Raw genomic sequence first — 25,513 nt, forward strand, 5'->3', positions numbered from 1 at the left:
TCCTTCTCCCTGGAGTTTATTTTGTTGATGCACTAGGCCTTTTAGCCCGGGGGGGGCTAAGTGAGTTGGCCCGTCTGGAAAAGGCCTATCTGGGCCCCCCCCCCCACAAAAACTCTGAGCCATCAGGGACCAATAGAGTCTGTACGGTCCAGACCCCGGAAGGCCGTGACTCCTCGGGGCCCCTTTCTGCAGTGGACCGAGATCTGGGGTCTCCCCCTCATGATTCCCTGGTTTACTTTTCGCCCAAGGCAGGACAGGACCCTGAAGGGCAAGATCCTGGGGCGCTGCCTTCTATGGAGGGCAATGATCCCAGGGTAGTTTATTTGTTTCAGAGGGAGAAACTTGGCCCCCTCATACCGCATGTCCTAGCGGAGCTGGGAATCGAGATCCCATGGGAGGACCCAGTTCAGGACTCGGTGGATCCGGTTATGACTGGTTTGAGAAGTCCGACCACTATGTTCCCGTTTCACCAGATGATGAAGCAGCTGGTAATCCGAGAGTGGGACACTCCAGAGACAAGCTTAAAGATCAGTAGGGCTATGGATAGGTTATATCCTTTGTCCGAAGATACGTTAGAGCTGCTCAGAGTGCTGAAAGTGGATGCCTCCTTGTCCATGGTTACGAAGAGGACAGTCGCCAGTGCGGCAGCCTTGAAGGACTTGCAAGACAGAAAGCTAGAGTTTCTTCTCAAGCAGATTTTTTAGGTTTCCGCAGTAGCTTCATGCTCCGTGCTAGCTTGAGATGGGTACAGCAGTTGCAGAGTACCAAGGATCTGTCACCCAGGGAGTCTGAGCAAGCAGAGCGCTTGGAAGTAGCGGTCGCTTACAGGATGGATGCCTTGTATGACCTTATCCGCACCTCTTCCAGGACCATGGTGCTGGCATTTTTGGCCAGGAGACTCTTATGGTTACGCAACTGGATGGCGGATGACTCTTCAAAGGCGCAGCTGGGAGCCCTCCCTTCAAGGGCAATTTTCTCTTTGGAGAAGACCTGGAGCAGCTGATCAAGCATTTGGGGGATAACAAGGTGCATAAGTTGCCAGAAGACAGGTCTAAAAGATCCAAGGGGTTTCAACCGGTCTGTTCTCGATTTCGGAACCAAAGACACTTCTGTCAGAGCAGAGCTCCAAGTGCAGGCCAGAGGCAGACTTCGGGGAGGTCTCAGCCCTGGTCCCAGTCCTTTTGTAACCGCGGGACCAGTCGGGACAGATCAGGCCAAGGGCCAAGTGGGCTAAAATCCTCACAATGAGGAATGGCTGGCCCACTCCTCGACGAAAATTATCGGCAGTCGGCTGACCTGCTTTTAAGAGGAGTGGATCAAAATCACTTTGGATCAGTGGGTTCTCAGCATGATAGAGCACGGCTATGCTTTAGAATTTGCTCATCCTTTAAGAAACCTATTCATGGCCTCCCCCTGCACGTCCATGACAAAGAATGTCATTGTTCACCAGACCATCCGGAAGCTAAGGATGTTGGGGGCCATTGTCCCCATCCCTCTAGAGGAGAGGGGGATGGGACGTTGTTCCATTTATTTCATCATCCCAAAGAAAGAGGGGACATTTTGGCCCATCCTGAACATACAGAAGGTGGACATGGCACACAAGGTTCCCCAATTCCGGATGGAAACGCTGATGTCAGACATAGCAGCAGTGCACAGCGGAGAATTCCTGACATCCCTTGACCTAACGGAAGCGTATCTGCACATCAGAATATGTGAGGATCACCATAGATATCTCAGGCTCAAGATCCTTGGAGAGCATTTCCAGTTTCACACTCCACCCTTCGGCCTAGCCACAGCTCCGAGGACCTTCACCAAAGTCATGGTGGTGGTAGCAGCAGTGCTCTGAAGACAGGGGATACTGGTTCACCCTTACCTGAATGACTGGCTCATCCGGGCGAAGTCATAGGACCTTTGTCGTCAAGACGCAGGCTTGGTAGTGAGTCGCTTGAGATCCTTGGGCTGGGTGGTCAATCTTGCCAAGAGCCATCTCTTGCCCTTGCAGGTCCTGGAGTTCTTGGGCGCGAGGTTCGATATCTGTGCTGGAAAGGTTTTTCTCTTGGAGGAGCAAACTACCAAGCTGCTGTCACAAGTTCAGAGGCTTCTGAACATGCGAATCCCCATGGTATGGGACTAATTACAGGTTCTCGGCTCCATGGCCTCAAACTTAGAATTAGTCCCATGGGTGTTTGCTCATATGCGACCGCTTCAGAAAGCTCTACTTTCCAGGTGGGATCCCAGGTTGGAGCAGTTCCATCTTCCCCTACCGCTTATGGAATCTGCCAGATCCTGTCTCTCATGGTGGCTGTGCCGGACCCATTTGGAACATGACATGGATCTCGAGCTACCACAGTGGATAGTGGTGACTATGGACACCAGCCTTTCTGGTTGGGGGGCAGTGTGTCATTCACGATCATTGCAAGACAGTGGTCAGAGGAAAAAGCCTCCTGGTCCATCAATCGTCTGGAAACGAGGTCAGTGCGGTTAGCGCTTCTGGAGTTTTTCTCTCTTTTGCAGAACTGCACAGTCCGAGTCCTCTCAGACAATGCGACAACGGTGGCCTACATCAATCGCCAGGGAGGTACCAGGAGCAAAGCAGCGGCTCTGGAAGTGGAACTGCTGATGAACTGGGCGGAGCAACACTTGGCCATGTTGGCGGCATCGCACATTGCAGGCTCCAAAAACATTCAGGTGGATTTCCTCAGCCACCAGCAACTGGATCCAGGAGAGTGGGAGCTATCCGAGGAGGCAATGGCGTTCATCTCGCGCAAGTGGGGAACTCCTCACATGGACCTGATGGCAACACGGAAGAATGCCAAGGCCCCACGCTTCTTCAGTCTTAGAAGGGAATACAGGGTGGAAGGAGTCGATGCCCTAGTTCTGCCTTGGCCTCCCGAGGGTCTGGTGTACACGTTCCCTCCATTGCCTCTAATGGGAAAAGTTCTAAGAAGAATAGAGCTTCACCCAGGAACAGTGATTCTCGTCACTCTGGAGTGACGTCCTTGGTTCGCGGATCTGGTCAACCTAGCAATGGACAGCCCCCTGAGACTGGGCCATCTACGAAACCTTCTCTGGCAAGGTCCTATATTTTTAGATCAAGCAGAATGCTTTTGTCTGGCAGCTTGGCTTTTGAGAGGAGAACATTGAGTAAGAAAGGATACCCGGAAGATGTGATTTCCACACCGTTGAGAGCTTGAAAGCTTTCTACTTCCTTAGCCTATGTTAGGGTCTGGAGGGTCGTCAAGTCTTAGTGTGCAGAGCAAGGAATGGACCCTCACATAGCGTCGGTGGCACAGATCCTGGCCTTCCTATAGAAGGATCTGATGAAGGGCCTGTCCTACAGTTCCATGCGGGTCCAAGTCTCTGCTCTGGGCTATTTATAAGGCAAGATTCATGGGGCCAGTCTGGCCACACATCCGGATGTTGTGCGTTTCCTTTGGGGAGTGAAACACCTGAGGCCCCGATTCATCAGGTTCGTCCCCCCTGGAACCTCAATCTTCACCTCAAAAGCATGTGCATCACGACTTTCTAACTTCTCAAGAGAGCTTCTCTTAAAAATCTCACTCTGAAGGTGGTCTTCTTGGTGGCAATTTGTTCCGCTAGATGGGTCTCGGAACTACAAGCCCTAACCTGCAGAGATCCTTTTCTTCAGATAACGGACTTGGGGGATTTCTTTACGGATGGTTCCTTCCTTTTTACCGAAGGTGGTGACGATGTTTCATTTGAGCCAGACAGTGGAGCTTCCAGCTTTTCTGAATTTAGAGGCCGGTTCACCTCTCGCCAAAGAGCTGAGACATCTGGATGTTTGGTGAGCTCTCCTGTTGTTTCTGGAGGTAACTAACAGCTTTAGATTATCAGATCATCTTTTCGTGCTCTGGAGTGGTGCCAAGAAAGGCCAGAAAGCCTCTAAGGCCACTATAGCAAGGTGGTTGAAGGAAGTGATTGGTTCCGCTTGCATATCCTGTGGTCATCCGGTCCCGGAGGGGTTAAAGGCTCATTCGACCCATTCTCAGGCAGCCTCCAGGGCGGAATATCAGCTGGTGTCGCCACAAAAGATCTGCAGGGCCGCCACTTAGAAATCATTGCATACCTTTGCCAGACACTACCAGTTGGACATCCAGGCCTTGGAAGTCAGCAATTTTGGGAAGAGCATCCTTTGAGTGGGACTCTCGTAGTTCCACCCCGGTTAGGGAAGCTTTGGTACATCCCAGGAATCTGGACTGATCTGGGTACATACAGGGAAAGGAAAATTGGTTTTTACCTGCTAATTTTCATTCCTGTAATACCACAGATCAGTCCAGACGCCCACCCAGGGAGTGGAGAAGTATGGAGAGAGTCCGCTCGATCTGTCTGTTTGATTCTTTGTGAAAATTTGAAGAATGTCACAGGTTTTTCTACTTGGTATTATTCCTCATATTTTAATAGTTCCTTTCTTTTCCTCTGCTCGTTATGTGGGAGTTTATAGCAGACTTTATGGTTCAATGCTTATTTGAGTTTTCTGCTTGGGTACAGATTATTACTGAAGAGATGCAGGTGGCACACCGGGTTAAGAGGCAGTGCTGCAAAACTTTCTCTATCTCCATCTGCTGGAAGGGAGGCAAAACCCAGGAGTCTGGACTGATCTGTGGTACTACAGGAATGAAAATTAGCAGGTAAGGACCAATTTTCCTTTATTCACAGTACTTTGCATTTTTTTCCTCCAGAAATCAATTTTCTTTCCCCTGAAGTATTGCTGCAGCCTATGAGTTATATCCTTGTAAACATCCTGAATTCACATGTTTAGTTCTCCCCATTTTGTTTACTTTTAGCTGCACACTCAGTTTTATTAGTTAAATATTAGGCTTTGGTGAATACCTTGCAAATACAACTCTTATTGCACAGACTTGTATTTTGAGGATAATAAACAGAATATTTGTTGAAATCTGTAGTAATGGCATTAGTACTGAAGTATTCTGGGAATGCCAAGTTTCCTATGCTGTATATAAATGTTACATGTACTGCACATATTGATGAATAGGACTGGTCAGCATACTGTATATATTGTTTATTTATTTTGTAATTTTTTTTTAGGGATCCCATTGTCGATTCCGTCATTGTGAAGCGGCCCTTGGCAGTGAAACTGTGTGTTCATTGTGGAGAGAGGGAACATGTTTACGCCCTCTTTGTAAATTTAGGCACATGGAAATGCAGGTAGAAATGAATCGCCAGCATAAGTTCTAAAGTACACTTTTCATGCCATAGCACCATCTTTCTCATGGTAATTGTTGTTGACTTGTACCAGCTGGGAAGGAAGAACGTTCTGCTGTTCTGCATGGCAGCTTCTTGCACAGATCTGGAAATAGATTGGCTATGGCATGAATTGTGCATGAAATGAAGCCAAAGCATACCTATTCCCAGCTTGTGGTAGAAAACAGAAAGGTAGTGGCTGTCTTTTTAATAGGAATAATTTCCTCATTTTGACTACCATCCAGATGTAAAATCTAACAGGCCGATGAAATATTGGCGGGGGTGCTGATAATTGCGTGCCCACTCCCTTAACGCGTGCCAATTCACCTTCCAGGGGGCGCCCAATGCTAAATATGAAAGGTCTGCCGCGGTAAAAAGGAGGTGCTAGGGAAACTGCGTGCCCCCAGCACCTCCAGGGCAGCAGGCGCCCAGGAGAGGTTGCTGTCAGCCACTTAGGAAAACGGACACTCAATTTTAAAACGTCCGTTTTCCTAATCTGTGCACAGCCACACTTTTTTTTTTTTTGAGGGGTGGCATTTCTAATTTTTTAGTTCCTCCGACTTAATATCACCACGATATTAACCACATCTCTTCAATGTGTTCGCCACAATATTAAGTCATAGGAAGCACAGGAAAAGCAGTATTTTCTGCTTTTCTGAACATGTTTTGGTCTCCTCAAGACTTAATGTCAGCTCCAGAGCCGGTGTTAATTTTTGAGAGTAGAAATGTGCACCTCTGGTGCACTTTTTTTTTTTTTGCTTGGAGGGGGAATCAATAATAGCCTCATCAACGTGCATTTGCTTGTGATGAGCACTATTATCTACACGTGTGATAGGACAGGCGTTTTGGATGCACTAGCCCTCATTTTGCTTTGGGGGATATGGATGCACATCCAAAACACATGTCCAATCGCGGATTAAATGTGCGCTGCACCTAGTGCACGGTATAGCATCAGCCTGTAAGTAATGAGTTGAAGATAGTCCTTTCTTGGCCTTTTGTCTGAAATGGAAAACCTGTAGAATATGGAAGTTGGGAAGGGAGATAACATTCTACCACAAGGCATGAAACTGGCCAGGATTACATTTCTTGCAAGAGATTACAAACAAAATCTTTTAGTGATGTGAGTTTGGTTTTCCCCATAGCTGATGGTGGTGAATGCAGGAACACGTTGAAGAGGTGTAGTTAATTTTCTATGAGAACATCAGTAGGCTAATGTGCCTGCTGATACTCTTGGCCATAGATGCTCTTATCATTCTACTCCCACTCAAGCAAAACCTCCTGATAGCACTCCCTCCCCTCCCCTCCCCACCTCCACCCAATGAACAAACCCTGCTTCCTGTTCTACTTCCAAAATTGACCTAACCTCATAGGAATTCTTCCAGATGCCCCTCCTCATCTGAGGGCAGCCTTTGGGTCATTTGAACAGGTGTGATACCCAATTGCTCCTGCCAAAATAACTCAAATATTGCCCTTGAATAGAGAGTGGGTTAGAGGGACAGTTTTGGAAGTTGGATGGGTGTGGGGTTACTGACAGGGGGGGGAGTCTGTTTGTTGGGAGGGTGTATGGGGATCTCTGGGTGGGAAGTGGTTGGGGAGGAATAGAATTGTCTGTAGAGTGAAGAAGGGAGTTGTCTGCTGAGGGGATAGTCAACCTCAGTGTTTCCAAACTAGTGCGAATTCAGATCTGATCAGGTGTGACATGAAAACGTAACCACTGCCTGATGCTCAGATCCAGGCCAGCATATGGGCTCTGTTTTCAGCATTTCATAGCAACAAGAGACATGGTGGTTCTTCAGCTTGTAGGATCTCCTTTCTGAGAAACATGCGTAATCATGCATGCTTCTTCCTAGCTAAGTTTGAATCCCAGATTGTGGTAATTAATGAGCAGCATGCAAGGCATGGATAGTCGGGACCCGCTTTATGCAGCACACACATTGTACACAGCATCTTCTCATCTTCCCTGCCTTTGAGTCCTTCCAGCCTCTGTTTTATCTCCACTCTGAGTGAGACAGGGAGGGCATGCATTGAGCCCTGGATGTGACTCACTTTGGGCCTGATTTTCAAAAGCATGTGTTCGTGTAAAACTGGGTTTTACTCAAATAAATGCACTTTACTCATATAAGTGGGCTTTTGAAAATTGCTACAGTATATGCCATTGAATTGTCAATAGGACTTACCCATTAAGCACTTTGGGGCGGATTTTAAGAGCCCTGCTCGCATAAATCCGCCCGGATTTACGCGAGCAGGGCCTTGCGCGCCGGTGCACCTATTTTACATAGGCCTGCCGGCGCGCGCAGAGCCCCGGGACTCGCGTAAGTCCCGGGGTTTTCCGAGGGGTGTGTGTCGGGGGCGTGTCGGGGGCGGGGCCGATCGGTGCAGCGTTTTGGGGGCGGGCCCGGGGGCGTGGTTTCGGCCAGGGGCGGTCCGGGGGCGTGGCCGCGCCCTCCGGAACCACCCCCGGGTTGCGTCTAGGCACGCCAGCGGCCCGCTGGAGCGCGGGGATTTACTTCTCCCTCCGGGAGGCGTAAATCCCCCAACAAAGGTGGGGGGGTTTAGACAGGGCCGGGGGGGTGGGTTAGGTAGAGGAAGGGAGGGGAAGGTGAGGGGAGGGCGATAGCGAATTCCCTCCGAGGCCGCTTCGATTTCGGAGCGGCCTCGGAGGGAATGGAGGTAGGCTGCGCGGCTCGGCGCGCGCCGGCTACACGAAATCGGTAGCCTTGCGCGCGCCGATCCAGGACTTTAGCAGATACGCGCGGCTACGCGCGTATCTACTAAAATCCAGCGTACTTTTGTTGGCGCCTGATGCGCCAACAAAAGTACGCGAAGGCGCGCTTTTTGAAAATCTACCCCTTTATGCGCATAAATGGCTTTTGAAAATTGCTACAATAGCATGTTACATTTTCACGCATAACTCTTTTGAAAATTCACCTGAGTATTGGAAGCAGCAGCAGTGAAGGAGATCTGGCAGCCACATGCATTTGTCAAGTTAACTAACCAAACTGGATTCCTGCACCACATCGACATTTCCCTTCTTCTGCCCTTGTATACAGAAGGAGCTGGTCCATTATGATGGGTTCATGTGTGACTGCTCCCCCATCTCTCCCTTTGTTTTAAAATTTAGACTGGTAGGGCTTTCAGTGCTTCCCTAGCTTTTCCTTCTGCTATATGGGTCCTCTCCGTGTCTATACTGCCTGCTCCGTCGAGACCTGTTGTGCCACACATTTATGTTAATGTAGGCGAGCCTTGGGCATGAAAAGGTTGGGAAACACTCGTCTACCTACCTGGGGTGGGGAATGCCTGTTAACACACGTTCCCTCAGGGTAAAAAAATGCTCAAGTTGTTGTTTGGGTACTTAAGAAAAATCAGTTTGTTTAAAAAAGAGGGTATTTAGTCTACCTCCTGAAAAACATTAGGAACAGTTTAAAGATTACTGACATGACATTCAGGCATCTAGGGGGTTGTCATAGTGGGCACTTAAAACCGTGTTTGTTGACTGGAGAGCCTCGAAAACCAAAGTATAGAAAACAATGTTGTAGCCTTCTAAAGGTATTGTTGCTGCTTTTAATGACTTTCTCTTTCTCACTGATTCTGAAAGCAGTCCTTTTGTATTTTTCTTCCCTGTAGAGGCCATGTGGCTTAGTCCCATGTTTTTGGGAAAATCAGCCTTCCGGCTGTACAAAGATCAGTTGTTGCTTCCATCACAGCAAACCCCGTTGCATAAATGGACTTTTTTTGCCACCCAGTGGCAGTAAGTATAAGCCTTCCTCTGTCATATGCCATGTTTAAAAAAAATAAATTGGTTGTCATTGAATTACTTATGAGGTAGCTGAATCAGTGGAGATGTAAAACTATAAAGACTCCAAGCACTACTGCTTTATCATTTTAAAACTTCATGAATAGTCTTCAAGGCCAAGAATGGAAAAAGAAACATTTTAACAGTATTTGGGTTGCCATGGAAATTCCATCAGCAGTGATTTTACAGAGCTTATTATGAAATCACAAAGCTGATTTATTCTAGATGCAAGTACAATTTGACTTCATCTAGCATGAACAAATAATCCTATACACAAAATATTGTAACACATCTTGATTATTATTTCTACAGCATGTTGCCAGAGGCAAGTCTGTGAATCCACAATGCTGCTAGAACACTTTCCTTTAGCCATGTGCATATTTTTTCATGAAAGCTTCTGTCAGGGGGTCCTCAAAAGTCTTCATCCAGTGGATGTTTCCATTTAAGGAATCAATAATCAAATTGATTTTGTTCGACTTCTGTTCCTTTGCTACATAAAATGCTGTGATAATAAAACACTTATTTTTTTTCTTCTTCCTTACATTTGATTTATCATGAAGGGAAGTAAATTTGCATTATTCATGTTAGGGAACAAAAAGTTAAAATGGGGAAAAGGATGCCAGCATTCTAACAGGGGACTTATTGCACTCCCTGATTTAATCGAATATTTTATGTCACTATATACAGTATAATTTTGTCCTATAGAAGTAATAACAGTGAAGGATCATGTGGCTTGCCATGGAGAACTCAGCATATTGTAGATTAGCATGGGACTTGGAAGGATCCTCTCTTCTGGATAGAAATAATTTACCCACTTGTGGGGGAACCCTGTATTCCATGCTGTGTCTATACCCAGGCCTGGTGCTACCTGATTTGCATACCATGCAGTTGCAAAGGGCAGCACACCCAGGGCGGGTGGTGGTGGCAGCAGAGAAGACGAAACCTGGTAAGGCCTCCATGTGCCATGAAAGGAAACAGAAAGAGAGAGGTCCGGATGGCCACTGGTGGACTACATCCCACTGGTGGCTGAAGAAAGAAGAGAGAGAAGCCCAGGTGGCTGCCAGTGTGCCCCATTACACTGGCGGCTGAAAGAAGATTGAGAGCCAGAGACCTGGATGGCCACCAGTGGACCCCATCCCACCTGCAACTGAAGAAAAAAGCGAGAGAGAGGCCTTTGCAGCCACTAGTGGACCCCATCCCACCAGTGGCTGAAAAAAGAACATTGAGAGAGAGAGATCCGAGAGGCTGCCAGTGACTCCATTCCTCCAGCAGGATGGAGTCAGCATGTGTGAGAGAGAGAGTGTATGTGTGTCAGTGAGGGCATAAGTGAGAAAGTGTGTGTCACAGCATGTGTGTGAGAAAGAGGAAGTGTGTGTGTGTGTGTGTGTATGTCAGTAAGAGCATGTGAGAAAGAGAGTGTGTATGTGTATTTGTGAAAGCATGCCTGAGAGAGGAAGTGTGTGTGTCAGTGAGAGCATGTGTGAAAGGGAGTGTGTGTATGTGTGTGTGTCAAGTGAGAACATGTGTAACAGAGGGAGTATGAATGTGTCAATGAGAGCTTCTGAGAGAGGGAGGGCGTATACAGTACGTATATAACTGAGAGCATGTATGAGAGAGGGAATGTGTATGTGTGAAAGAGATTAGAGAGAGGGGAGTATGTATGTGAGAAAGAAAGAACATGTATGAGAAAGAAGGGAGTATATATGTGAGAGAGAGGAAGCATATGTGTGTGTGAGAAAAGAGGACTATGTATGAGAGTGTATGTGAGAAAACGTGAACATGTGTGTGAAAGAGAGAGGGAGGGAGGTAGCATATGTGTGTCCATATGAGAGAGCATGTGTGTGAGAGAATAAACTTGTGTGTATGTAAGAAAGAAAGGAGAAAGTTTGTATGTCCACCTCCTTCCAGCCTCCAATAAACCATGATAATCTCTGAGTAACTGGAAATCCAAAGCTCCAAGGTATGGAGAACAGAGAATTCTTTTATTAATCCTTATTAGCTTTGACTATTGAGTGAATTTGATGTGTATGCTGTTTTGAAATATTTTATTGATGTTTGGGAAATTTTTAAAAATTTTTGAGGTTTCTTTTGAAGCTATTTAACTGGCAGCTGTGAAAAACTTAGTATGCATCTCAACAAGAGAATCAGCACATTTAGTTATTGAATATTCCATTCATCAGAGGGTTTGAAATATTTTTTTTATTAGTGTGGTTTTACTGTTATGATTGATCTTTTATATTTCTTAATTTTATTTTATATTTTCTGAGGACTGGTCATCTTCAGTGCTTAATTTGTGGGGAAGGACCTGGAACCCAGCTCTGCCACTTCTTTTCAGACTTAAGAGGTAGCGCAGTGGGGGTGTTCTGCTTTAGCCCCTCCAGGCAGTATTTAGGGAAGAAGAGATGAGAGGATGAACCTGGAGAAGACAGAGCAGAGAAGAGCCACCCCTAACCCAGCCCTTTACTTCCTGTTCCCTCTCCTATCCTCTTCTACAGGGAACAGGAGGAGAAGGGGCGATACTGAATGCTGCAGACCAAAAAAATAGATACACAAAGGGGTTGAATTAGCACAAGTTTAAAACTTATGGGCAATAGTGCCAGTTGTCAAGGCTTCAACGTTGGCCTTGATAAGCATTGCAGCTCACAAGTTTCAAACTTGTGTTACTTCAACTCCTTTTTGTGTCTGTTAGCTAAGGCTTAATTTCTGGTGCAACATCTCAGAATGGCATTCTGCCAACTTTTTTCCGAGATGCAAGGAGACAGAGTAGAGCTGGCGGTATAAATCAGTTCTGGCTCCTCAGTGGAAACCGAGAAGATTAGGTGGTGTAGATCAGTTCCAGATCCATGCAGAAATGAGCAAAGCTGGTGGTGGCAGGATCATTTCTGCACCCCAAACTCCAGAGAAAGTAGATTGAGAGCCTTTATTTTTGTTCATTTTCCTGGCACAGTTGAAAGGCAGGAATGAAAGAGAATGGGCAAGAATGAAGAGACAGAAGTGAATGCCTGTCAGCCTGTTATGACTTTGTTGGAAATAGTGAACCCTGGGCGGAGATGAGCGTCGGTGGGTGTGGTCTCAGCGATGTAAGACACAACTGTAAAGAGTTTTTATTAGGGAGAAAAGATAATGCATAACCCAAGGAGCGGGAGATGCAATAAGACTGTTCTTGAGCAGGATATAGTCAGGGCAGTACTGTAGGTTCGAAGGTCTGGTAGTGGCCGCAGCGCGGGGTACACCAGGAGATTCCTGTAGGCTGGTGGAGATACCTCTGAGAGCAAATCCGGTAGTGGCCCACAGCACGGTGTAAGCAGAGGAAAGCTGTTCAGTAGATGAAGTAGCAGAGGTCTGAAGATACAGGAACCAGGTAGAGAATCTTGAGTAGTGGTACGATACCCTGTAGTTCAGGATAGGTAGAAGAGGTATGTTGATGAACGGTAGTGGCCCGAGGAACGGGGTACACCGTGGAATCCCAGCAATGTAGACAGCGAAGGAAACTGAAGAAGGTACTCACAAAAGGAAGTTCCAGGAGTTGAACCCGAGGTTCGGGTTAGGCGAAGTCCAAGGCAGAAAGGCCCTCCGAGGAGCGGATAGCCAAGACGCGGAAGGGCCCCTGTGGAGCCGGTACTCAGAGCGTCCCAATGCCACAAGAAGATACTGGAACAGAGTTCCCAATGTGGAGCGGATTTAACAACGAGAGAACTCCTTTGCTAACTCGTCTTAGCAGTGGACCAGTCAGCTTAAGTATACCAGCTGGTTGACGTCATCGGGAGGGGATGCTCCCGAGGTTCCCGCCATGAAGTAGACAAAAGGAGGTTCTGCGCGCGCGCGCGCCTAGATGATTCCAGAAGTAAGATGGCGGTCGGCAGCACCCATGTCGTCCCGGGGACGCCAGGGAGGTCGGCGTTGGCTGGTGGAGGTAGCCACTCTTCCAATGATTGACGGTGCAGGGAAAAAAGGTGAGAATGAGAGTTTGCAGCCATCTGTGAACGACGGGCGCAACACAGCCTCGCTGCTTCTGCTGCTACTGGATGTGTTCACATATATGTGTATAGGAAAGAGTTCACACTTGAGTCCCTCCCCCTCACACAGGTCACATCAAGTCCTGGCCCCAGCCTCGCTCCCTCCTACTTTCTCTTCCCTCCTCCCACCCTCTCCACAGTTCCATTTCCTTTTTATCTACAAATTAAGCCCTGGTTATATTTCTCTTTTTCCATTGTGGCACTGTATACAGAGTCAGGCTTGGTGTGGTTTTCAGTGCAGTTTTTTCTGCACTTTTCTATTTATACTTTATAGTTTCTTTATTCTGTTTTTGTTGAGGGTCTATCAGTGTTCAGCATTTGTGACTAAGGTGAGGTATTCTGCTAGTATATACTTTCTATGTAGGGATCATTAGAAGCCTGGCTTGTTCTGTTTTCCTAACAGCAGGTGTATTGGTGTTTTAGGGCCTAGTGCAGTATTTGTAGTGTTACCTTTTCATAAGTAGCATTGTTACTATTTGAGCGCTGGCAGTTAGTGATGTTTTGATATGGGAGGATTACTGTATTGTAATTCAGTTTACTCATGGATTTCTGAGAGCCAAGCCTACACCCAACATGCATTACAATAGGCTTAATATCGCTATAGGCTCCAAGTGTCTATTTTACAGGGTTTTCTGGTTGGCACCATAGCAGTGCAGGCAAATATAATGGACATGTTGGTGATATTTTTATCTTAGAAGACTGTATTTTGAATATCCACTTTCATGTAGGATTTATTATAATTGTGTGTGGGGAAGGAGATGGGAGCAGAAGGCTGTAAGGTTTGCCTAGGGCACCATTACCCTTGCACTGGTCCTGCTTGGAAAACATTAAAAACTCATAATGAAGAGGAGGCAGCACAGTAATTGTTTGCACAGGGCAGCAAAAAAACTAGCACTTTTTTGAATGGAAACTATAGGCTGGTTAGCCTCCCCTCGGTGGCGGGAAAAATAATGGAGACTCTGCTGAAGGAAAGGATGGGGCAGATTTTAAAAGTGTGCACGTGCGTCTATGTGCGCTTGCTTCCCGGTGCGCACACATGGACGTGCCGATTTTATAACATGCGTGGACTGGAAGGAACTTCCCTACCCCCACTACCCATACTCTCTCCCTCTTCCCCTCTCTTCCCCACCCACCCCCTACACACTGTCTCCTACCGTTTTCTTCTTTTTTGTTTCATTGCTTACTGCTTTGTTGGAGCAAAAGCAACTTGCATGCGCCAGCAGTCAGCCAGTGTGCACTTCCCTGTCACAGTGGCAAAGGCAGGAGTTAATTTCCGACAGCACCAGGCAAGTGTACAGAAAAGCAAGGTTGGAAAACAGACGCTCAATTTTGCTGGCATCCGTGTTCCGAACCCGTGGCTGTCAGCGGGTTCGACAACCGACGCCAGTAAAATTAAGCGTCGGCTGTCAGACCTGCTGACAGCCGCCGCCTCCTTATTAGCGCGAGCCCTAATTTAAATACTGAATCGCGCGCCCAGGAGAAGTGCCTCGGCACGCATTGGGAGAGCGGGCACTTGCCTCGGAGCGCCGGTTCTCCCACGCAGTTTACTGTATGGGCCTGAGTGTTGGGACTACTCTGTGAGCAACATTGCAGAAGGGATAGAAGGAAAAGTTTTTCTTTTTGTGGATAATATAATGTCTGCAACAGAGTGGACACACTGGAAGGAATAGAGAGAATGAGACATGATTTAAGAAAGCTTGAACGGTGGTTGAAGATATGGCAGCTGGGATTCAATGCCAAGAAATGCAGAATCATGCATCTGGAGTATGGTAATCCAGAAGAGCTGTATGTGATGGGAGGTGTGAAGAGCTGTTGTGCTCAGAGCAAGAGGGACCTTGGGGTGATAGTGTCTAGCAATCTGAAGATGGCAAAGCAATGTGATTAGGCAATAGCTAAAGCCAGAAGAATGCTGGGCTACATAGAGAGAGGAATAACCAGTAAAAACAAAGGAGGTGATAATCCCCTTGTACAGGTTCTTGGTGAGGTCTCACCTGGAATATTATGTTCAGTTCTGGAGACTTTAACTCAAAAGAGACAGAGACGGGATGGAGGCTGTCCAGAGAAGGATGACAAAAATGGTGGAGGGTCTCCATCAAATGGCTTATGAAAAGTGGTTGAGAGAACTAAATATGCATACCCTGGAGGAGAGGAGGTACAGGGGAAATATGATAATAACCTTCATATACCTGAAAGGTTTTAATGAGGCACAATCGATAAACATTCTTCATTGGAAAGAAATCAGTAGAACTAGGGGTCACAAAATGAAACTCCAGGGAGGACGACTGAGAACCAATGTCAAGAAATATTTCTTCACAGAGAGGCTGGTGGATGCCTGGAATGCCCTTCCGGAGGAGATGGTGAAAACAAAAACAGTGAAAGATTTCAAAGGGACTTGGGATAAATACTGTGGATCCCTAAAGGCTAAAAGATGGAAATGAGGGAAAGAGTGCATAGGGGTAACTTGCTGATGTGGCGGTTACTGCCCTTAAGCAATAAGCCTTATATTTGTAATGTAACTCCAACATTGATCTCTGCTTCAACAGCAAGAGATAACAGGGAATTGGACTCGGACAGCAACCAACAAGGGCCCTGACTTTAATGATTTGGAAAACTAAGTATGGGGGTAACTTGTACGGCACGTCAGATGCCACCCCCTGATGCTACTATTATGGGGAGACCTGTGTGGCACAGCTGATGCTACTATAAGCTTGCTGGGTAGACTGGATGGACTGTTTTGTCCCTTTCTGCCGTCATTTCTATGTTTCTATGCTTCTTTTCATGCTGAACTGAAAAAAAGATAAGACTCCTCCTCCATTTCTTTTTCCATGTTACTCTACTACCTTTTCCACTCTTATTGTCACCACCTTGTGGATACTGAATGCATTAGACCCAACCCATTCCTCTCCAGCTTCTTGGAATTGGCTGGATGAAATCTAGAAAAATAAAATCCAAAAAATCATCTTGGATTTAAGAAAAATGAAAATTGATATGATAATCTGATATTCTCACAGGACAAGCAGGATGGTAGTCCTCACATATGGGAGACATCATTAGGATGGAGCCCAATCACGGAACACTTTTGTCAAAGTTTCTAGAACTTTGACTGGCACCTACTGGGCATGCCCAGCAATGCACTGACCCTGCATCAGCAGGGGTCCCCTTTCAGTCTTCTTTTTTCCGCGCAACAGTAGCCACGTGGGTTAAGGAGATCGCTGGAGATTCCTGAGAGGAATTTTCCTCATGGAACTTCATTCAAAATTTTTCAAAATATTCTACCCCATAGGGGTCCCCCTATCGATATCCATACTCCACGGTCGAAAGGTAAGGTTTTATCCTCGTTGCGGTTGATTCCTGTCGAGTTATTTTTTCGGGGCCTACTGGCCATCGACCACACCGTGGCTTACTTTTTGTCAGAGTCATGGCATTGGGTTTTCGTCAGTGCCCTGACTGTACTTGAACAATGTCCATCACTGACCCACATGGGGTCTGTGTTATGTGTTTGGGGTCCAGCCACGATGTCCTTACTTGCACGAAATGTGCCCAAATGACACCTAAGGGCCATAAGGCTCGTTTAGAGAAGATGGACTTTCTCTTTCAGTTAAAAACCACAACTCCTTCGATAGCTTTGACGGAGGAGGCTTTTGTCCAGGATGTTGACGGCGGGCTCCCAGGAATTCTCTTCGGGACCATAACCCTCCCAGGAAAGGAGGTACTCCCAACACCTGCGATGAAACCGTACATCCAGCATGTCTCTAACTTGATAGATGGCATCTTCCTGTTCCTCAGGCGTGGCAGGTGTGGACGACTTCTTGTGATACGGAGAAAGGACCAAGGGTTTCAACAAGGAAACGTGGAAGACGTTGTGGATCCTGAGCGTGTGTAGAAGTTGAAGGCGATAGGAGACTGCCCCAATCCTGTCCTTAACTGTGAAGGGACCAATGTACTTAGGAGCCAACCTCATCGAAGGAAGCCGTAGGTGAAGGTATTTAGTACTCAGCCATACCTTCTCACCAGGAAGGAATGCTGGGGCTGGCCGTCGCAAACGATAGGCCACTTTCTTCATAATAACCGCTGCATGCTGGAGTCTCTTCCGGTTGGATTGCCAGATCTGGCGTAACCGTCGGGCGGTGGTTTGTACGGTTGGAGACAGCACATCTACTGGTACTGGTAAAGGGGGCCGCAGACGTCTGCCGTAAACCGTGTAGAAGGGAGACTTGCCGGTGGAAGAGTGCTTGTGGTGATTATAAGAGAATTCTGCCCACGGGAGCAGGGCCACCCAGTCATCTTGCAGGTCTCCCAAGAAGGAACGAAGGAACGTCTTCAAGGTCCGGTTTACCCGTTCTACTTGCCCGTTAGCTTGGGGATGGAAGGCGGTGGTGAAGACAAGCTGAACCCCGAACTTCACTCACAGTGCTCGCCAATACTTCGCCGTAAACTGAGAACCCCTATCCGAGGCGATGTGGAGAGGGAGCCCATGAAGGCGAAAGATATGTCGCTTAAACAGATTCGCCAGTTCAGGCGCTGAGGGTAGTTTGGAGAGAGGCACAAAGTGGGCCATCTTAGAGAATCTATCTATGACAACCCAAATCACCGTCTTCCCCTCTGAAGCAAGCAGATCTACAATAAAGTCTGTAGATAAGTGAGTCCATGGTTCCGCGGGGATTGGCAGAGGCTGAAGAAGGCCCCAGGGGCGGCCGACGGGAGTCTTATGTCGGGAGCAGGTCGGGCAAGAGTTAACGTAGAGGCGAACATCCCTCTTAAACTGGGGCCACCAGTAATATTCCGAGAGTAATTCCTGGGTCCTGGCTACTCCCGGATGGCCAGCTGTTAGAGAGTCAGGTGCCCAGGAAAGAACCTTCTTCCGCAGTCGGAGGGGTACCACAGTCTTCCCTGTCGGGACCATGTTGGAGGCCGCGAGGAGCACTTTGGCTGGATCAAGGATGTACCGAGGTGGGTCTGGCACATCCTCCATTTCAGCGGTACGGGAGAGAGCGTCCGCCTGAACATTCTTATCGGCCGGCCGGTAGCGGAGAAGGAAATCAAAGCGGCTGAAAAGAGAGATCACCTGACCTGCTGGGGGTTGAGGCGCTGGGCACGGCATAAGTATTCCAGGTTTTTATGGTCTGTGTAAACAATCACCGGCTGTTGGGCCCCCTCCAAACATTGGCGCCACTCTTCGAATGCCAATTTAATGGCTAGTAATTCTTTATCCCCTATTCCATAGTTCTTTTCTGCCGGCTAGAACTTCCGAGAGAAGTAGGAACAGGGCAGGAGCTTCCCCCTAGGGGATACTTGACTTAAAACGGCCCCGACGGCAATGTCGGAGGCATCCACTTCCACGACAAACTGTCGTTGGGGATCGGGGGGCCACAGGCATGTATCCTGGAGAAATGCCTCTTTCAGTTTCTGGAAGGCCTGTAGGGCTGCCGTTGTCCAATTCCTTGCGTCTGATCCCTTCTTGGTAAGGGCTGTCAAGGGTGCCACCATCTGGGAGTAATGTGGGATAAATTGCCGGTAGAAGTTGGCGAACCCAAGAAACCTCTGCAGCGCCTTCACCCCCACCGGTTGGGGCCAATCTGATGGCAGCGACCTTCTCTGGGTCCATGTGGAACCCCGTAGAGGACACAATATACCCTAAAAAGGGTAACAATTCTTGTTCAAATAAACATTTTTCGAGCTTTGCGTAAAGCCGATTATCACGTAACTTCTGTAACACCCGACGAACGTCCTGGCGATGTGTCTGTAGATCCTTGTAGTAAATGAGCACTTCGTCTAGGTAAACAATTACTGAAGTGTGTAACATTTCTTGTAGAACCTCATTCATGAGGTTTTGAAACACTGCTGGGGCGTTGCAGAGACTGAAGGGCATGACCCGGTATTCATAGTGTCCGTCCTTGTATTGAATGTGGTCTTCCACTCGTCTCCCAGGCGAATTCTCACTAGGTTATAAGCTCCGCGAAGGCCTAGTTTGGTAAATATCCTGGCCCCCTGAGTCGGTCCAAGAGTTCTGGGATCAAGGGCAGAGGATACCGATCCCGCCGGGGTAATACTGTTCAAGCCCCGGTAATCTATGCAGGGTCGGAGGGACCCATCTTTCTTCGCCACGAAGAAGAAACCTGCCCCGGCTGGAGATGTAGATGGTCGGATGAACCCCCGATCCAGGTTCTCCCGGATATATGCAGACATGGCTTGAGTCTCCAGGAGGGACAATGGGTAGACCTGTCCTCGTGGCAGTGTGGCGCCGGGGAGAAGATTAATTGCGCAGTCAAAGGGGCGATGCTCCGGGAGGATCTCGGCCTTCTCTTTGGAGAACACATCGAGATAATCCTGATAGTGAGATGGCAGACCCAGAGTCGATGTCAAGAGAGGAATCGGTTGCCGAGTAACCGTGGCTAGGCAGGAATTAAGGCACGCAGGTCCCCAAGATGCCAGTTGAAGGGAATCCCACGCAATTACGGGCGAGTGCTTCCGAAGCCAGGGTAGGCCCAGGATGACCGGGTGCATGGACTTCTCTAAAACGAAGAAGGAGATATCCTGGTGCAGAACGCCCGTGCAGAGAATGAGAGGCTCGGTGCGGGTAGTGATGACTCCAGGAAGTATTCTCCCCTGAATGGAGGACATGCGGAGAGGGGGTTTTTGGGGTTGTACCCTGATCTGGAGTTGTTGAACCAGCTCCTGAAGAATGAAGTTACCTCCCGCTCCCGAGTTGATCAGAGCTTGTGTGTCAAACTATCCCTCTGGGAGGAGTAAGGTCACCGGCACAAAACATGGGGAGTCAGAAGTGGTATGACCTAGGGTTAGCTCCCCGGCTGTCCCTAGGTCCGAGAGTTTCCCGGACGTTCACTACAATGGGCAAGGAAATGGCCTTTGCCACCGCAGTACAGGCATAGGCCGAGCGACTGACGTCTCCTTCTTTCTTCTTGGGAGAGAGGTCCCCGACCCACCTGCATGGGTTCGATGTCTTGGGCCCCTGAAGAACCAGGCTGGGAATTCCCGCTGCGGGGAGGAGTAGATCCAACAAGTCCCATCCTAAAAGTCGGTCTCTTCTCTCGAAACCGGCGCTGGATGCGAAGGTCCACACGGCCTGCGAGGTCAATCAGAACGTCCAGGTCATCAGGGAGGTCTCGGGCCGCCAATTCATCTTGCAGCTTTGGGGAGAGACTCTCCAGAAAAATGCCGTGCAGGCTGTCGCTCCCCCAGTTTAGTTCGGCGGCGAGAGTCTGGAACTCTACGGCGTGTTCTGCCAGAGGCCGGTTCCCCCGGCGTAACTGGAGTAACTCTGAGGCAGCAGTGGACTTGCGGGAGGCTTCATCAAAGACCCGCCTGAAGGCAGAGACAAAGTGCACCAAGTTGTCCAGGCGAGAATCTTGGCGCTCCAAAAGGTTGGAGGCCCACGCCAGGGGCTTCCCGTCCAACAAAGAAATGATGAAACTTGTCTTGACCCGGTCCATCGGAAATTGAAGCGGAAGCAGGTTAAAGCGAATGTAGCACTGGTTCAGAAACCCTCGTCATAGTTTCGCATCTCCTGAATAGCGTAAAGGTACTGGCATCTGGATGGGAGCTGTAGTGGCGGAAGTTGCCCCTGTTCCTGGTACCGTGGAGCTGGCAGCCATGGCTCCTTCGACATGGTCAGCTAACCTCTGTACCGTCGCCGTCAAAGCGTCGAGGCATGTCTGCTGCTGTTGCAGCCTCTGGGCAATACCTGGAATGGCTTTCAGGCCCGCTAGGTCCGCCGGGTCCATGGCCTTGCAAACTGTTAGGGTTGTGGGCTCTTGGGCCAGTTGGAACAGAAGATGGCACGCTGTGGAGAACCACGGCAGGCATCCCAACTGGGAGGCAGCTCGGAGGGCTCAGAGAAGGCTTTCGACACAGAGACACGGTGGAGTCCTATGCGACCAAGGACTCGCGAAGGCTGAAAGAACGGACGACGTTGGGCCCTGGTGACTGACGAGTCTTCACCCTGGAAGCCGGTACTCCCCAGGAGGAGCCCATAGGAGTCCAGCCACTGGGACTTTTGGAGATTCGCCCTGGAAGCCAGAGCCCCCCCAGGAGGCGCCCATAGGGGCCCGGCCACTGGGACTTAGGTGAATCTTCTGGGCCAGCGAAGACCAGGAAGACAGCTGAGTCGGAAGCTGGGAGTCGGAGGAGAAACCAAGCCAAGGATGAGGCAGAAGACGGAGTCGTGGACGGAGCCGGGTCGGAGCCAGAGGTCAGAGACAGTACCAAGCCAGGAACAGCAGCCGAAGACGAAGTCGGGGACGGAGCCAGGTCAGAAGCCAGAAGTCGGACGTCGAAACCAGAACCAAGGGGCGGAGGCAGGAGACGGAGTCAGGAACAAGCCAGGTCGAAGACAGAAGCAGACCAAAAGCAGACAGCAACTAGCAAATCAGGAACTCCTGAGAACCTCGTTGCAAGGCAAGGATCTGTCCCAGATCTGTCCCAGCTGCAGGGTAATATACCCTGCAGCGTCTGACATCATCCTGGAGCTGTCCTTGGTTTTCCCGCGCTGGCCCCTTTAAGAGGAGAGCCCCTGCGCACGCGCCTAGGGGGCGGGGCCAGCAACGGGGAATCGACGGCGTCTCCTTCGCAGTGGAGACGCCGCAGCAGGCCGCGGAACGGGCCTGGGAGGCCGAAGAGGAACTCGTACGGGCCGGCCCCAAGGTGGGTGGAGGGGCCGGGGTACGGCCCGGTCCCGCAACACAGACAAACTGATGGGATTGGCCATTGGCCATCATTTCTTTACCTTGGATAAATGCGATGCTGTGAATGTGCAATCTTACAAATTCATTGCATTTCTCCGAGAGGGCACTATTAGATGTTCCTTCCATTTGACAGGCTAGGCTTTGTGAAACTAGGGAATGTGCTTTCTCTATTGCAGCACCTATGTTATAGAATACTCTTCCACAAGAACTTAGGGTGAAGGAATGCTGAAAAGGATTTAAAAGTGCTTTAAAAACATTTCTATTTAAGCAGGCATTCTCTTAATGTTCAATCTAAAGGAGCTGTGCAGTAGGATTCCTGTGTGTGGGATTTTTTTTTTTTAATGATTTATTTTTCTTTAGTGTTTTTAAGCTTCAGTTTTATTATGTGTATTCCGATTGTAAGCCACTGTGGCCTTGATATTATCTGCCTATACATACAAATAATAAGGGGTCCATATTCAGCCGCTGAGTGGCTAGTTAAGGGCCTGATTTACTAAGCTTTTTTCCCTTAGACAGAGAATGGGAAAAAGGTTTTGGTAAATAACCCCCTAAATTAGCTGGATACATCTATCCAGCTGACTTAACCAAGATATTCAGCAGTGTGGCAGCACTGCTGAATATACTCAGATATCTTAAAGTTAGCTGGATAGCTGTATCCAGCTAACTTTAGACCAGCCCTACACGCAGGTAGAGTTAGCTGGTTAGGTTAACTGGATTACTCTGAATATCGGAATTATCCGGTTAACTTAACCGGCCAACTCCGCTCCTCCTGACAATGTCTGTTGCTTACCACAACTTAACTGGCTATATTCTAGCCGAATAAGATTTTTAAAATAGCAGCTAAGTCATTTAGGGGGTTATTTTTCAAAACGTTATCGCATGCGTTAGGGTTATATCACATGCGAAAAGGGCCTTTTCACATGTGATATAATGCAGATTAGCTGGAGGGGAGGGGGCGGGCAGGGGGAGGAGTCGGCCACGGCACCACTGCCGGCGATAATGTGAGGAACATTATCGTCGGGCTGCAGCCGGTGAAATCACACCACCGCAGTATGAACGGCTGCGGCCTTTCACAGGCCCGCCCCCCCTCCCCGCTCCCTCTTTCGTAGGATTCATCATTCTGCGAAGAATGATGAATCCAGCCCTTAGACAGATAACCTTTTAGTTATCCATGTAATTGGTTTTTGAATATCTATCCCTAAATTAACTGTAAAAGAGCTTTGTCCCTCTATTCAGATTAGACTAAAGAAATCAGAATATTCACACAACTGTTTCTCTCCTATGACACAAATAGACCAGGAAGGTCTGTGAACAAATGTAAAATAGCTAACTGGATCTCATATTATATTGTATGTCCATCTGCTCTCAAAAAGTAGGCTTCTCATTTCAGGACTGTGCTCATCAGGTCAGGAAAATGGCTACTTCCACAGCATTCATTGCATCAACATCTCTCCAAGAAACCTGTAAGGCAGCTATATGGAATTCAGTGCATACTACTATATCCCACTACTGCCTAGAGACTGACTCCTGTCAGTACAGTAAATTTGGTCAAAATCTGTTTAAAACATAGGTGATTAAAATGCCTCCTGCAATTGCCCAAACGGTGGGTTGTGTTGCAGAGGGTAGATGGAAGGCCTCGTTAAAATAACCCTTAACTTGGGAGTCCCCATTTGTGGGACTGTTCATCCTGGTTGCCCATGGAGAAAGCAAAGCTGCTTGCCTGTAACTAATATTCTCCTTAGATAGCAGGATGTACAGTCCCACATTATGTCTCACCTACCCATAGAGTTTAATCACTTCTTTGTTCTGTATGCCATTAGCTCTCACATAGACTGAGGATGCTTCTTTAAGAGCTGCTTGGTGCAGAGCTACTGCATGTGCACAAAGCCTTCTAGGCTTCTAACCAATGAACTGACAATCTCTGTATATAGTGGCATGGGATAATGTCACCCTCATTTGGGACTGTTAATCTTGCTCTCCATGGAGAATACTAAATACAGATAAGGAACTTTGCTATTTTTAGCTTATCACCGCATATAGTTTTAAGTTTTATTTTTAAGCAATAATGTTAAACAATATAAAAAAGAAGATCATTGAACATTTCATGATGCCCTGTTTCCTTTTATTGGTACAGAATTTGCCCATGCAGGACCTTCATTTTCAGTTTTTATTTTATTGTTGGCCTGGGAATTTATCAGTGTTTATTACACAAGAAAAAAATTAGGAGGAATAAATGGAAAAATGACTTGCTTTTCTGGATAAATATCATTTTTGTTCTTGTGGTAATAAACACTTATACATTTCTGGGAAAAATAAAATAACATAAAAACTGAAAACAAAGGTCTCTAGGCACATCATTACAATATTTGTAATGTGAATATGGCAATAAATACATCATTAAATACTAGACATAGTTTTTCCCTGTAAGAAACGAGGTGAGGATTTCAGTCTGCTTTAAAAAATGCATGATGCCAGCTGGCAGGGCACCTTTAAAAATGTTCCGTGAGATTGCAATGGAACTGATTTGGCCTCTTTCCCTATAGAAAATAAAAAGCGAAAGAGTTTCTAAGTGTTGGAGATATCAAGGATATGTGCAAAGCATGTGCCCTGAGTCAGAGGGTGTTGTGTTTTCAATGGCACATTTGAATTAAATTGGATGAACAGTAAAAAAGTTACTAAGAGGGGGAAAACACAGGCAAGATGATCTTCTAAGGCCAGTTTCCCATGGGAAACTAGGTTAAAAATAAACCACAAGGTGTTTAACACCCTTCCTGTTACGACTGTACAGTGGAGTTAAGTGTTCTTTGGTGGTTGCTAGTCAATAATGATTATCACATTATTTCAGCGATGATGCTTTATAGCCTTGTTTCTGACAAATATCATTAAAACACTTCAACCTACACAAAAACGTCACTTCTTTTCTTCTTGTTTGTATTAGTATAATATCTACTAACGTGTAATCTGTGTGCAACATTCCTGGTTTATCTTAATGCACTTTCATTTAAATAAAAATATAGTTTAACAAAATATATTGATTAACCAATTTCTATTACATAGACTGACCTGTATTTCATACCCTTGCCTTTAGGCATCAATCTTAAGATAGAAACACAAGACGGGACTGCACCTGATCACACAGAAGATTCACAGAAAACAGAGGAGAGTATTTCCAGACCAATTCATCCTCCATTAATTATAACAATCAATTTGGATGATGAAGAGGAAGAAGAGGAGGAGGAAGAGGAGGAAGAAGAAGAGGAGAACTGTAAATATTTTTAACTACTTTCAGTTGCAACTGATTTTTATTTACAGGTAATAGCCACTAGGTTGCCAACTGGTTTCAGATTTTCAGACCTGGTTTTACCGCACAGCAGGCATAGAATTATAGTCTTGCTTTCTTTAGAGACTGCAATAGAGAAATCAGAAATACAAGACCCTTCATGTGATGGGGGACAAACCATGAGTGGATCCAACTGTCCTGAAAATCTGGAGCCAGTTGGCAACCCTTGCCACTATAGTTATGTCAAAGTGACATAAAGTCTTTGCTCAGAAATGTTATCTAAGTTAATTCATTATAAAGCATAAAGTCTTTGCTCAGAAATGTTATCTAAGTTAATTCATTATAGCAGTTAAAGGATTTGTTTATTTGCTCTGAAATTGCCTCATTTTTTAATGTAGTCCAGGGAATAATGAAATCCTGATAGGCCAGCGAATGTGTACTAATATTCTTCATACTATGGGAGTCCTATTAGCATTGGAACCCTTGTGGGCAGCACTGA

General features: G+C 47.3%; 1 protein-coding gene across 6 annotated transcripts in view; it reads left to right on the plus strand.

Moving 5' to 3' along the window:
* Nucleotides 1–25,513, plus strand: part of C4H12orf50 (chromosome 4 C12orf50 homolog) — a 95,846-nt gene that overhangs the window by 6,517 nt on the left and 63,816 nt on the right. For all 6 annotated transcript variants that reach the window (XM_029601662.1, XM_029601663.1, XM_029601666.1 and 3 more), the window contains 3 exons: nucleotides 5,068–5,187; nucleotides 8,848–8,971; nucleotides 24,823–24,999. In XM_029601662.1, coding sequence (XP_029457522.1) covers nucleotides 5,176–5,187; nucleotides 8,848–8,971; nucleotides 24,823–24,999 — 313 coding nt within the window. In that variant the 5' untranslated portion in view covers nucleotides 5,068–5,175. The remainder of the gene's footprint in view (nucleotides 1–5,067; nucleotides 5,188–8,847; nucleotides 8,972–24,822; nucleotides 25,000–25,513) is intronic.

This window comes from Rhinatrema bivittatum, chromosome 4 (genome assembly GCF_901001135.1).
Source record: "Rhinatrema bivittatum chromosome 4, aRhiBiv1.1, whole genome shotgun sequence".
NCBI lineage: Eukaryota > Metazoa > Chordata > Amphibia > Gymnophiona > Rhinatrematidae > Rhinatrema > Rhinatrema bivittatum.